The sequence below is a fragment of the Pezoporus wallicus genome, unplaced genomic scaffold (assembly GCF_028554395.1).
Source record: "Pezoporus wallicus isolate ANWC-B61680 ecotype Strahan unplaced genomic scaffold, APGP_CSIRO_Pwel_v1 scaffold_6446, whole genome shotgun sequence".
NCBI classification, from domain to species: Eukaryota; Metazoa; Chordata; class Aves; order Psittaciformes; family Psittacidae; genus Pezoporus; species Pezoporus wallicus.
The window spans coordinates 981644-997000 of record NW_026636264.1 but is presented as its reverse complement, the minus strand read 5'-3'; the positions used below and the strand labels follow the sequence as shown (position 1 = coordinate 997000).

General features: G+C 41.9%; 1 protein-coding gene across 4 annotated transcripts in view; it reads right to left on the bottom strand.

Annotated features, from left to right (window-relative positions):
- Nucleotides 1–15357, bottom strand: part of ATP8A2 (ATPase phospholipid transporting 8A2) — a 323111-nt gene that overhangs the window by 12812 nt on the left and 294942 nt on the right. For all 4 annotated transcript variants that reach the window (XM_057399592.1, XM_057399594.1, XM_057399593.1 and 1 more), the window contains one exon: nt 11108–11212. In XM_057399592.1, the coding sequence (XP_057255575.1) occupies nt 11108–11212 (105 nt within the window). The remainder of the gene's footprint in view (nt 1–11107; nt 11213–15357) is intronic.

The window sequence follows — 15357 nt, the reverse complement described above, 5'->3', positions numbered from 1 at the left end:
CAAACATCTGGCTTTACACATTCAAATGAAGCACATCAAAACAAACAGAATAATTCAAAGCTGACCATAAACATCCCACTGTCTCATTTGCTCAAGTAATTAAAAAAAGATGAGCTTCACCACCAATTAATCTACTGAGCACTAATTAGCTTTAATGAGGATTTGTGGTACTTGGTACAGCTTGACCCAGAATGTCCTCAAGAGTCCACTAATTGGTTGGTGTCAAAAGCAGGTCTCACAAAGAAGGGAAGGTTAAAGTGGATGCAGGTGTCCTTAAAATTGGATCTTCTCTGAGAAAATACACACATAGCCCACCTAAAAAATAAGAATTAAAAACATCAGGGCCCCTCTTCTCTTACTAGAACTGAACTCTTCAGAAATGAGTTTGTATTTTGTTATGACTTACTAGAGGAGATAGAGAACACAGGCACACCAAATGAGCAAAGACACTTAGCTGCCATTGGTTTTAACTTGCTGCCTTTCTGGATTATTCAAGCACATACACACATATGAAATGACACGGTTTGTTTCTGCTTTTCCACTTTCTAGAAGGAAGAAGTAAGGTACCAGAGAAGCCTTACCAGGGCTGCTAAAAATGACACCAACAAAAACCGGAAGCACATACATATCCAAGGTGATACCCCTTGCTGCCTTGAAAACATGCAAAGAACCCATGGCAGAAGCACAGCTCTTCAGTGCAAAATACCCAACATCTATGGATAAGCCCAGACGACAAGCAGGCACACAACTGTTTTCCCTGTCATCTGAATAGCTATGAACCCACTTGCCCTACTGCCTGCAGATGCAGTGGTCTCTGTTTCTTCTATCCTATGGTGCTGCCACAGCATTTAGCAACAAGTAAATCATTGTACAGCTTGGTTTAAAGAGAGAACCCTCCAAAGCTTACGCTAAAATTCTGCCCTTAACTCCACAGCCTCTCTCCTACCCACAGTCATTTTCAAATGGAGCATTAGGCAAAACCTCCTTGTTCAGCCTCTTTCCTTCCACTGTCACATACTCTGTTAAATGCATTGCTGCCTGAGAAGCCCTGGCTAGCCTCCATTCCTCTCCTGTTGGAAGAAACATCTTGCAGTGCATTATCCTTGCACTGCAACAGCAGGAAAGGAGGGAAGGAGTGAAGGAGGGAGTAAGATAAGACGAAATTTTTTTGCAAAATACTCCAAGATCAGGAAGTTTCTGTCCCTGTCATCTTTAGCTGGGGATGAGATTTTGAAGAGATGAATTTGTTCAACACTGAAGTATCCTTTTCTCCCCTTTTAAAATTTAGAATTAAAACACAGCCGTTCATTTCTTCCATATGTTCCAAACAGTACCTTACACAAAAGCTCGTTGTTTCTTTGTTGACATGTTTCTACTACTGAAAGTTACATCAAGATAAAATACGAAGAGCAACAAAAAAAGGTCTGAGACAGACTTCTCCAGCTTTGATCAATCCTAATCATCAAACTGCTTACAAGCAGACTGTTGATTTCCATTTCAGTCTCTTGGTTCTCAAACTCCATTAAGTTTCTGCTAAAGAAGAACCACAGGTTCAAGCACTGACTTCTCCCCAAGTATGACCTGGCAGAGGGGACTCGGGGATCCCTTGCTGGCTTCTAGGACACACCAAGTATTCCAGAGGATTTATTCACAATTCCATCTCTCACCTTTAATGCAGTGTAACGCCACTTAAAGGCTTACAGCTTCAGTCATGGTCCTGATGGACAAAGAGCGAGTACCATAATGCAGGCAGAGTCTATGGCCACACCTTTGTAATTGGACAGAGACCCATTTTAATTCCTCAGATACTCCCTGTTGGCTGAGGGCACTCCCCCAGCCAAACTGCAGGCCTCAATGTAACTTTTCTTTTAGTTTAGACTCGAGCGTTTACTTGAAGTCACGTAAGGGAGGAATTGGAGTTATAGAGCAGGCAAAGAGATGACAACTAACACAGACTTGGCATAAGGAGAACATGAAACCAACATTCTTCCAGACCAGGAGTTCAAAATTAGAGCAAGCAAATCACCCTCCTACGGAACAGCAAAAGTAGCAACTACAGGCTTCTGCTGGTTTCTCTCTTTCGGTCCACAAAGGGGAGATGTTATTTTTGGTTATCTAGCATTAGATTGCAGGAATGTTTTACTATGAGGTCAGAGTAGGAGGTCTTTTTAATTTAAAAGGCAAACAGGCATTACTGATAATGAAGCTGCAGTGTAATCAAAGGAAATCTCCAGAGCATTTCACAAGGAAGTATCTGAGGCATATAAACAGTAAAACAAAAATCAGCATTTTCTTTGCAGAGTCAGCGTCTACGTACACTGCTCCTTAATCACTCAGGATCTAGATGAAATAAAGAGACATCTAAATCCATGTTCCTATTGCTTTTTTTTCTGTGAATACTTAGCAAGCCATGAACAAAAACCCAGACCATGGCTAGAAGACCAGACGGTTACCAGGCACAGACTACAGGGAAATGACGATAGAAGTGTGACCTGTGCCACTTGCAGCCTGAGAGGTGGAAGAAGTTACCTATCAGAGGTGACTCTTGCAACAAGACAACCAGGCTTTAGGGAGTACCAAGTCCTCCGTGAGGGTTCAGCAACAGCAAACTCTCTGGGGAAGCTGGAAGTCTTATGCCCTGTCATGGTACAACATCTCCAAGACTTGTTAATGCAGTGGCTTCTCAAGTACATGTGACAGCTACAGAGGAAAAATTCCTTTTTCCTAGGTAGGAAGCAATTACTGAAAGAACTTTCCCTCTCTGTGAGTTACATTTGACATTATCCAGACAACTATTTGTCTGTTAAGCATCATATGTATCTGGATGTGTGGCCCTTACATACTTGAATTAGCCGTGTAGTGAAGAGCTCTCCAGGCCTGGAACATGTGGTACCAAGCTCTTATGCCAACCCTCCTGCCACACCAACAGAAGCCCATGGATCGATGACCTTCACCAGTGCCCTGGAGAAACACTATTACAGCTTGTCATTTGGCCTGGCAGCATGCTACTTCACCAAAACAGCAGCTTTCCTTTCCCATTACACCTCAGAGGTTTAAATGCAGGACCAAAGCACGAAGGAGAACCTGCATGCAGCAGCAGACCCCACATCAGGTACATGCAAGTCTTCCCCATGTTGCCACATCACTTGTGCTCATGGCAGAACCACTCTGAAACAGCAGACAAGAGGACAAGGCATCCACAAGCTTCAGCCAGCTTCTGTGCAGCACCTAGACTGTATGTAGAGTTCTAGGACAAAAATCCTCTTCAAGCTGGGCCTTTAACTTGTACAGCTAAAACTATGACAAAGCTTTTCTTCTGGTGACAAGCAAAGATGATTTACATTTTTGTCATTAGCTATGTCCTAAGACAAAAAAAAACAAATGGATCCCTCCTTTGACTCCTCAAATCACTTGGACAATCCATTCTAGCCTGTGAGGTTGTTATTCCCAATCTTCTTTCCAAGACTGCTTCTTTAAACAGAATTGTATTGGGTTTATGTGGCGAGGTTTTGGTCGCAGGGGGGCTACAGGGGTGACTTCTGTATGAAGCTGCTAGAAGCTTTCCCTGCGTCCAACAAAGCCAATGCCAGCTGGCTTCAAGATGGAGCAGGAGCGACAGGGCAGCTTTGGTGTGTAACGTGCATCCAGCCAGGGTCACCCACCACAAGATCACAGTATTACCAAGCACTTTTTAAATATACCATCGAAAAAAGCAAGCACTAAACATCACGTGCCTCTGCGAAAAGCAACAACCCTAAGAAAATAATAAATGAGAGGTCTCTGTGCTTAGAGTGCCTTCTATTTCTACGCACTGCAAACATTAAGCATGCGTTTATGCAGTCCATTATGGGAATGTGTTGAGAAGGGGACAGGTATCATCATCATCAGCTGTCCCAAAGCCAGCTAATCTAACATGAAATTGAAGCTCCCTGGTTTTGCCTTCAGCCTTTCAAGAATGTCGGAAATGACTCAAATTAAAAGTCTGAGAAGCAGAGAAGGCTAAGTGTGGCTTGCTGCTGTTCATCTATCCTCCTTTTGCTATCACTGCTGTTTACTTCTTGTCCCTAAGTGCCTCACTTTACACTTACTCTAGTGGGTTCTTGCTCCTATCCTCTACAGATAAGGTGGCAATACAGTTGCAATTATAACATTCTTTTCCTACTCACTCATTTTTTCAGAAGTAGTCACCTTGGAGGTTCAAGTTCTTCATGCTTGGTCTCTATGTAAAGATAGTTTGTTGTGGGTTTGGTTTATGTTCTGTTTGTTTTTTTTAATCCAAATCTCCTCATTTAAAAGAAGTCCCCTTACATACTTTGACTGAAGTTAAAATGGCTTCTGTATTTAAACCTCTAAACTCCTACCAACTTCTTCTTCCTTTTCTTTAGAAGGAAAAAGAAAACAAACAGGAAAACCCCAAAACTACAGAACAGCTTAGTGCAACAACAAAAACTGATGAACTTTGAAAGTGTCTGGATACAATTTAGAGCAAAGCTCAAGACATTTGGTTGACCTGTAAAAAAAACAAATTGCTTTTCTTTAAGCTCTTAAGTATTTTGTAATTGTCCACTAAATATTTAATATCTAGTGCAACTTCTGTTTTCTTGTCCTTGCTGAATGTAACTTAGTACTTGATTCTTTGCCACAAATCAGAGGTGCGAATGCAGGCTGTCCTGCCTCTCTTCCCAGACAGGGTTAGCCAACAGAGGAGCCCAGGCTGACTGCTGAAGCCATTAGGCTGGAACAGTTGTTATGGAGCAGTTCTCCTGCTGTGCAGCCTGGAGGGAAGATTTCTTCTTCTCTCCCCTGTAGAGATCCCTGGTGCCCAACCCAGTGGATTAGGCACCAGAGAGACTGGCCCCTTAATCAGTTTCAACTCTCATCTTGTTATGTTCTCTTTTTTCTAATCATTCCTTTCAATTCACAGCTCCATTCTGGCCTTTGTGCTGATTCTGTACCTCCATCAACTTTGACTTTGCTAACAGGTTTGATCACAGCTCTAAATCCTTCTCCAGGTCACCAGGTTTTAACCTTATTAGTGCACTGGCTCTCCCTCAAGGTTACATTATAGGCACAATCAGGATGTGAAATAATTAACTGTACCAAAGAAAAGGCATGTCAGCTCCAACTGGTTCGTGCTAGCAGCTGGGTGCTTGGGTCCCCCATGCCAGTGGGAGTATAACAACTCCTTCACTCCTCTGGCCAGCTTCCGAGACCCTCTCTGCCCTCTGTTCCTTCCCACCTCTGCCCCACAGGCTCCCCACTGCTCAACTTGGAGCAGAAGCAGAAGCCAAGCTAGCAATTTCAAGTGCCTCACACATAGGGCTAAGAAATGCCAGAAATTAACAGTACATAATGTGATGATTCCTTTACTGATATGGGACAGGAGGGAGAGAGAAAGGGCCAAGTGTAAAATAAAACAAAATTATGCATTTTCCACCTACCATACACGAACGCTTACCATATGGAATCAAAGAATTCAAAAAAACCCCACTGATATCATTTTATGTGCTTTTTGCTAGTAAAAGGAGTCTAATATCTTTTTACTAGAAAAGCTGCAAGGAAAAATCGTAAATATGCCAGTCACTTTGTTGTGCACGCTGGTGGAGAAACCTTGCCTTGGCTTCCCAGAAATGGTGTGAAGAACATCTGGAAAAATTGATAAAAAGACTGCAAACCCTCAAACCAAAATACACCTCTCCCCTCTTAAACCTCATTTAATGCTCAGCTGCACTGGATGGGCTGGATTCAGACCACAGTCATGCATATCCTGAGTAAATACAATGAATTCAACACATTCAGGAAACAAGAATTTGGCTCCAAACAGCCAATGCCGTTTAACCAGTTGAAAACACAAGACTGAGTTTGTTTCAAATAAGATTCATTGTACCTGCTGCTGTGAAGGGGCCTTACTGGCATGGTCTGCCTATTCAAGTAGATGTAATTTGAAATGCATCAATAAAGAGACAAAGTGCTTTGAAACATAATGAGTCCAAGCCTTGTTCCTCTTGATCTTAATGAAAAAGCTTGCCTCTTCCTTGGGAAGCACGAGATCAGGTCCTCAGCTCATTCACAGGTTTGTTAAAAGTGAAGGCTGTTTTACCGTTTCTGCTTCTGCTGGCGTGAAGCTGAGGGCTCTGCTGCTCTCAGCTCCCTGCACAGCCACAAGCCTCAGTCAGGTTTCCCATGTTCTCCTCTTCCTTGCTCCTCCACAGGGACTTGTGGAGTGGGCAAGTCTCCACGGGTGTCAGCTCACTGATTACCCACTGGGTCATGCAGCTATTGAAACGAGATAGGCGTCTGCCCTCACCCACCAAATAAAACCCAGGCTAAGATAAATAAGATGGCTTGCTCTCAGGGCGAGAGCTGATCATGCACATTTCGCTAAAGCGACAGTGTTAGAAGCACCTAAATGAAAGAGAATCTCCACTGGTATGTCTCTTTGTTGAGGGCAGACAACAGAGACTGTGGGGAACTGATGTTTTAGGTACACTGAAAAACAGTATTTGTTTTACGAAATAGAGATGAAAGAAAGAGGTGTCTATCTATCATCAGTGGGTGAAAGCAGCAAGAGGAAAAAGGTATACTGAAAAATGCGCAGGAGCACACCACAGTGCTTCCCTGTTGCTTCCTTGTGACTACAGAACTACACCTCTCTTGTTTCGTTGTCACTTCCACTGTTCTGAGATACTGCCTCCCAGCTCTCTGAGTAACTGGAAGAAATTCTGCCCAGTATTTCAGTGTTGCAGGCATTTTTCTGCAACACCCCAGACAGGCCATTCAGCTCCTTGTGAAGTACACTAAGTCATGAAAGCTACATTGTTCTTTATTATCAAATAATGTTCTAATCTCAGCCACCAACCAATTAAAAGCAGAACAGAAAAACAGAAGACTACCTTTAAAGAGAGCTCTTTGGCAATTCCAAGACAGAGAAACCCTCTGTAACAGGAAATCTACTGTCACAAGGAGGGTGCTGCACAGCTTTGCTCACTCTCCATTAGTTGGCCAGTCGAGCAATAAAGTGACATGAGTTCCAGAGTAAAGTTTGCTTTGGTCCCTCATCAGCCTTTACTCCACCTGAACTCCTGCTGACTTCAATGAGAGGTTAGATGGAGTGAAAAGTGAATGAGAATTTGAAGATTTGGCCCTTTATGAGGCAAGATTTAGTTGTAAACTTATTTAAAGACACAAAAATGTCTGCAGCTGAGCTCAATGACACTTTTGAACACAAACCTGTAGAAAAACGCTGTTTGTTTTCTTTGTGTAAATCTTGCATGTTAACACAACTAGGTCTGCTGGGCAGGTGTCTCCACATGTCCATTATTTACTTTGGCACAGGAGCTGTCCCTCTCACCTCTCCAAATTCATGTAAATTTATGTTAAGTCTTGCCTTTTGTTACATGAGAGTGCCAGGGACCCCTCTCCCTTCCTGCACCAAGGCTTGCTCACATTGCAGCTGGGCTGCAGTCCAGCTCAGCACCACTGGATGCCAGGCTGGGGAGGGCAAATTCAGGTACTCATCTTCCACAAGCAGGTAGGCAAGCAAAGCATGGGATCCATCACCAGCCCCTTACTGCGCTCTCTCTCAAGCTATTTCTGGACTTGCAAGTTTCCTAAGGTGCTTGAAATCCCCTGCTCCTGGAATCATCTGAGAGCGAGATCATCCCAGTTTCCATGAGAAATTTTGAGCCATCTAGAGGAGATTGACAGAGAAATGAGAACACGACCAATTACAGCTCAAAACTATACACTTGATATAAAATCCAAGCGTCACTCTAATGTTATTTGCAAGGTTTCAGGACCCAGCTCAGGGTGCTGACACTCTTCCCTGTACAGAACAGATGCTCCCTGGTCTCCCACATGCCTTGCTGTTTGCTCCCTGCCACAGGTAAGGTAGAAATTTGCGCCTTTTTTTTTTGATTGCTATAAGCAAATTCAATTTTATAAACTGTTCAAAGGGGCTGAGATTCAGAGGGATGTAACAGGCACTAGTGAAGACATCTTTTATTAACCTGGGAAAAGTGTGTCTAGCAAGAACAGACGGCAGGGTGAAGACCCTCTAAGACGGTGTGTGCAGATACAGGTACCAAGTGGCACATGCAGATCTCATAGCGCTCCCTCCCCATGTGCAGTGAGGACCTAGGTGCTATCCTGCTCACATCTTAGAAATTCAGCTGAGCCGAAGCAAACTGTTGGCACCCTGTTGTGCAAGCCTAGATGCACTCACTGCTTTTTGAGGTTTGTGAATTGCTTTTTGTTTAGCAGGTTAACCCTAAACATTCAGATCTTGCACCTCATTTTTTTGTCTAAGGGCTAGGCAACGATAAAAGCAATTAGCTCCCTAAATCCTTCTCTTATCTGTAATTGGGTGTGATTTTTTTGTTGTTTGTTTGTGAAAAACACTGAACAAAAATAGTGTCTACTACATGAGCCAAGAAAATAGGCTCTGATGACAGCCAGCTTATCTTCCACAGCTGCCTGAACAAACCAGCACCTAATGGGTATGTTTTCAGGAACACTTCCAACCAAGAACTAACACTGGTACTTGGAGGTGGCAGATGGAGCTGTACAGTTTTAACACAGCTCCCTACTTTCCATTAGAAATGAGAAGACTCCAGTCACTTCCCCTTCCTGAATAGTGTCACACTGCCAGGAATGTCCCAAGAGCAATGGGGCTGCAGGCAGGAGGGCAGAGAAGTGCACATGTCCCGGCGCTCACTTCCATTGGCTTCAAGGAAATATTTCAAAAATAAAGTGCATGAACCAGAGGGGTTGTAACTGCACAAAATTCCCACTCTGCAGCTTTCCCACCCTCACCCTTCCCTTTGGACAAGCACATGATTTCTAGCAGGTGTGAAAGAGCCAGGAGACAAACAAAAGAGAACAACTCTGAAGAGCACTCAGGAGGCCACATCACAAGCACAGCACACCAACTCCTAGCAGGCAGAGGCACTCTACCATTATCTAGTTCACAGATGGACCACCCAGAAAATCTGGGAGCAATTAGGAAGGAGAACAAACAAATTCATGGAAAGAAGGGGGGAGGGAGAATGGGAAGGACAGCCAGAAGGGATTCCTTACATCATCTCCATGCAAGCGTTTCGAGAATGAAGTGAAGCTATATGGAGGAGGAATGCAGATGAAAGAGTTTGCAGTGAGAATGCAATAAAATAAAAGGCTATGAAAACATGTAGTATATGAATGAATTACAACAGGGCCATTACATTTACAGAAAGTCAGGTCAGTGTGTAAACAGAGAAGAAAACCATCAAGTTCTTGGAGACACATACACGCACATATAAACAGATCAAATGCTAACTGTCTCTCTCACTATTAACAGTATGTCAGCCCGCCTTGCAACCTGGGGGCTCATCAGGCAAAAAGCTGACTCACTCCCCTCTCCAGCTGTCAAGAACTGGCACTAAATACTGTCAGGAAAACACAAATGCTACAAAACACCACTATCTTATGCATGGATAGGAACCACAGCAACACTCAAGGGGCTCATACTGCCAGAGCCGTGTGGCTGGGAACAGCCAGTTTTCTACTGGCTTGGATTCCACTTGCCTGCCATCTACTCAGTCTGTCAGTCAGCAACTCACAACACCAAGTTACAGCTTTCTTGCCTGGGGGAAGCTGACCTGATTTTGGTACCAAGTGCTTTGGCTCTAAGTGACTTTCAAGTGACTGCTCAGACCTCTGAAACGAAGACATTTTTAATTAAATGCCTGATTTCAGGTTTTAATTGTGGCACAGAAAGTAGCCTCTGTTGACTAGTGCTGCAAAGTCTGATCTTTGTTTTTAAATGATTTGATGTGCAGTTCGTGGCTTCTGCAAGTAAGCACAACTTACAAACAGTGTTTTGTAGAATCTAAAAGTCACAGCAGAAAAATGACTCAAAATAAAAACTGAAGATACCAAGTGTTTTGAAGTGATCTTAATCAATAATGCTGTGTTTACTTTGTCTTGGTCTCTGAGAAGCAGACTCTGGTCACTAAGGACATCTTTTAAACACATTAAAGTTCACATAAGCATTTCTTTTAAAGCTTTTCAATTTACTATAATCTTGGTAAACTCACTCCCTGATAATTTTCCATATCAATAGTCCTTATTAACTCACACAAGTTCAATTGAAAAAAAATTCTACTATCCACTCATCTTAGCAGCAGCTACAATATGGCAATTAGTTTACCTTAGAATAGAGATCAAAGGCTCAAAGGATGACCCTGCCCCAGAAGAACAAAATCTTTTAAAAGCCCCATTCCACTCAGTTTGCTAGTTTATAAGGTTTGCTAAAATCCAGTTTAATGATCATGTAGTTTCTTAGCAAGTCATGTGGTGCCATATTGTGTAAGGAACAGAAGAGCTGGTTCTAAAACCTTTTTGATGGGGAGCTTTTCCAACCAGTGGATGCAGAACCACGATCTGAGATAGTAAATGAAACTGTTGGATGCAAAAGCCTCCCTATGATTTTCTTTAGCTTCTTTCAGAAGAGACAAAAGTTCTCACACAACACATACTCTCCCCTTACAATGAAAGATTCCATAACAGCAATATGTTCCAGTCCATATGGTGTGGATATAAGGGAGAGGCACAACGAGAAACTGAGAACACTGAAAGCAGCAGCCTGTAAGCTGCAGTGGAAAGAAGAAAAGGCATAAAAAAAACCCTCAAGGTGAAACTGAATGAAGCCGTAGAGGACACGGGATTAGGCAGTTCTCCTTTTAACTACAGTCTTCATATCCTGAGTTGCAGACAGCTTCTTCACCTGACACTGATACCAGATTAATTGGTTGGGTTTTTTTGATGACAAAGTATTTCAAAAACAGCCTGGTCCAGCAGCCAGGTAATAGCACTATATGCTACCAAGCAGGAGACTGAGTAGCAGCTTCCAATACAGCCTCACTGCAGTAATGCACGGGAAATGAAACTGAAAGAGCTGATATTGGTGGGAGCAACAGACATAGATGAAAAGGAACAACAATAAATGAATAGCACAGGATAGAAGACTTCTTACCCTGTCTGGAATCGGATTTGAATGGTAAATGAGAAATAGGGAGGGGAAGGGACAAAGGAGTCTGTTTTAAACATCAGCATAGACTCGCCCTACCTCTTTCCATTACTATCACGAAGCATGGCTTTTCCCAGTTCTCTCGTCTTCATCTCCAACTCCTGAACTTGCTCCAGCAAAGTTTTATGGTAGGTATGCTTGGCCCTGTACCACAAGGAAAAGATAAAAAGAAAAACAAGAGAGCCATATGAACATTTCCTTTGCTACAAAACCTCAATTTTATTTCTCAGCTGAGAGGCACAGGGCCTTCCCTTGAAGGATTTGGGACATAAGGCACAGTGTATGCATATCACTTCAAGTTCACAATACTTGGGAAATATTACATAAGAAATGAGAAATCCAAAGGACTTCAAATTCAGCACAGCTTGGCTGCTTCAACACAACACTCAAAATCTATCCAGCCAGCAAAGCTATGGGACTATGGAGACCTGACACCACTGCCGTGGGACTGCTCAGGACCCAGGCACTCAGACAAAAGAGCTGGGATTCATTGAATATTCATGGCAGTAAAACATGATTCTATCTGTCTTTTGAGCTATGCATGGCACTGCCCTGAAAAGCTGAGGAGAGTCTTGGATAATAATTGCCATTCAAGCCCCTTTATTTTCATTTCTCAATCTCACATGACTTGGAAAGGCACTTCTTTCCCCACTGAGCTTTCAAAGTGACAAGTAATAAGACTGGCTGTGTCCTATTTGCTTGGCTTGGGGATTCAAAGAACAATCCATGTACGACATGCGCAACCAAGATTTGAAGAGCAATAGAGCAATGTTACTCATGAAGAGTATTTGGGCCTTTCTTCCATAGTTTCACCTACTGCTGCAGCGCTATTATACCTGAATTACACTGTTATAAAGGAGAGAATTTAGCCCCTCTGCCTTGACGTGTACAAAGCAATAACACAAAATGCAGGGATCTTTCTCCAACAGGCAGTTTTTGATCAGCTTCCTCTTTCGTGTCACTTAAAGGAGGACAAGTGTCCCATGAGATCATATTGATTTGCATATGACTGCACAATAAGCCTGAAAACAAGATGGAGCCAAGTCACTGAAACACCACTTACTTCATGGCATTAAAACAATATCCTTCAACTCTGAAATGGCAAAAATCTCCAAGTTTTACAAAGATCTCACATGCGGATACTATAATCTTTAACCAATGATGTAAAACATCAAATTCCCTCTAGCAGAAAAATAATAAGTGATGTATATGTTATTAAAATATAATGAAAATGCATTTATTTTTAAAAAGCTTGATTCTTATTACTCCTTCCATGGGGAATAAGACACAAAGACCACAAAATCTTTGCTGATATTATTTTAGATGACAGTGCCTTGATATTAACACTAGGTTATCCAAGTCCTTGGGTCTTTGTGTTGATGAATTAGGCCCCAAATGTGTCAAAATAAGCCAAAATGAAAACTACTTTTCAAAACACATCTGCATTTAAGAGAAAATTGAGCTATGTAATTCTTACAATCTTTAAAGCTGACTTCACTATCACACTCTTTGATTAAATGCATTGAAATTTTGACCTTGAACTCATCTTTTACCTTTTAAAGGGGCCATACCTAATATTGCAAACTTGAAGACTGAGCATATTTGGAACTTTGAAAATGCTTTATAATCAGTCTTCCCCACAGGAATCTACAAGGTATTCAATCTCTACCAAGGTTCTATGTTTATCTTGCCATACACCATAAGAGATGAGAGATGTTTTTCTTTTCCTTTAGAGAGAATATTGAATTTAAAATTTAATAGGACAGAGCCTGACCTACAAAGTCCAGCACAGCACACAGAGGCACACAGAGGCATTGCACTGGTATTTTACAATATGGAAAAGATTGTCCTGAAGTTGTGGGTACTGAAGTATTTTCTAAGTAGTGTGAAATGATGAAATATATGGGCTCTGCTGTGGCTGTGTATCCATAAAGCAACAATAAACCCACAGGTAATTGTTATGTATTGAGTCACTCCTTCACTTGGAAGCAAGAGCATCCATGGAAGAGTCAGTAATTAAGTATTTATAAAAAGAGTCTGAGCTGACCTATCCATGTACAAAAATATGATATTACAATTGTCTCAGAGTCTGGGCTTGCTCCCATCAAAGTCAACTGCAAATATTCCATGGACTGCTGGCAGCAGGACTGGATACTTCACGACAGCATATTATTAACTTTTGATACACAAAAATACAGGTGGAAGTCTTAGATTTTACCTTGTACTTTACAAGTGGCCCTAGATGCAGGATCAGCCCTTATGAGATCTTGTATTTGCTGTTACTTTTTGGCTGAAATTTGATGCATTTCATAAAGACAAACTCACCTTTTCCTCACGCACTGGGACATTAAGACCATGGGCCATACGAACAGGCAAAGGTTACCTTTGTAATTTGGGTGGCCCTTCCCCTTCGGAGCCAGGGAAGTGCATAGCTTCACTTTGCTACCCTAGGAGAATATCTGGGGGATTCAGGAGGTCAGAATCTGCCAGGTTACATTAATAAACTTTTCTCAAACCTCTGTTCTGGCTTGCAAGACTCAATAACATTTTAGGAGTCTTCTGCTCCAGGGACTGCAAGTGTGTACAAGGATGGGAAGAGCTCCCCATACTTTCTCTTACTTATACTGTGGGGCTGGCAAGTGCAACATGCTTCTTCCCCCATCGTAAAAAAGTACACAAAACTTTGGATAATGATTGGACAGCTCAGGAAATTTTTCACTGTAACACTAAGTATTGAGACAGCAATTATTAAGCAATTCTTGCCCTCTTGCCTGATTTTGCTGGAATACACTCTATGTTTTTATGATTCCCACATAGCTTTGTGGCTCAGCTATTTTGAGACTTCCTAGCACCAGTGACACGTATTCAAGTGATGTGTGCCAACTTTGAGGAAGCACTCACCTTATAAAGCTCTGTTTATTTCAATGGTAGCACAAGTGGGACTTTTATAAGGCAAAAATCAAATCCAAGCCACTGAATTCAGGATAGTGGACCAAAGTTAACAATGCGGTATTACAGCCAAGTGTTAATAATAAGCTTCCTTCTCTTAAAAGAGACTTTTCCACATTTCCTTGATTCACTTAAAAGAAAAAAGAAGCAAAAAGCCTGTTGCTGCAGGGAACATGGGAGATAAGAGGTGCGTTGACAGCTGCAGCCTGTGTAACAAAGGGAACATGTAAAACTAGCTCTTGCTTCCAGCATTACAAGTTTTGATAGCAGATGCATCACAGCAGTTTAGAAACAAAGATTCATATGGGTTTGAAACACATGTTCTTATCCCTTTTGACCTTTTTCCAGACAAAAACTCTGTACTGTATTTATGCTTCTCTGGCAGTATTTTGTACTGAAATTAGGCATGTACCTTTTGGATCACATGGATGCTCTTTCTGTAGACATATGCTTCATGTCCAAAAGAAACTGAAAGGGATAATTCCATGCCCATGAGAAGTCAGAGCTGCTGGAATTTTATGGCCAAAACCAGATTCTGAGATTCTGCTGAATTACAAACAGCAATGTGGTGTAACCGCTGCTGTAGAAATGTGCCGGCTGATTTCCAGAGGCCTTGGGCTCAAGTTCTGAATGGCAAGCTCCTTGGAAAGGAAACAGACCTTTACTCCTTCCATATGGCAATGCTGATAGCTGTGTCATTTCATTTATCCTAGTTAAAATGTTAATGGTATTAATTTTTCAGTGATGGGTTAAAAAAACCCAAACAGAAGTCCTGCTCAGAGAACAGATTTTTTGCTTAATGTTGATAGGAGCCTCCTGTTTAAAATCTGTTGGGAAAATATCTAGTACATCAATCATGCGTGTTTGTCTTGAGAGCTTCACAATCTCTGTGCATTCTTGGTCTGAACCAGCAAAAGGATTATGTTGCTGATATTTCTCTATGAAATATTAAAGAGCAGGCTGAGTCAGTAAGAGCTTTAAATGAGTAATAGCTGAAGATGAGCCTGCCTTGGTCTGGCCTGTTTTACAATTTTCAAGTCATTCTTGCAAGAACTGATAAGAACAGAGGACAACTTCAGGACAGCCAGCTATCATGAAAACATTTCAAAAAATGAGGTACAATCTCAGACACTAAATATATATTTGATCCCTGATGCTGCAAACAGTCCAGCTCCTATTTAGCTTTAATCACAAAAGTAGTCCCACTTACCACTAAGCAGGCAATTTTAAATAATGCCTGACACAAGAGCAGGGCCTGTTATACTAAATTAATTCTAAGATTAATTTCTTTTTATCAGAGCTTTAAGAGGCAGGTCATAGACATAACCAAGAATCTCAAC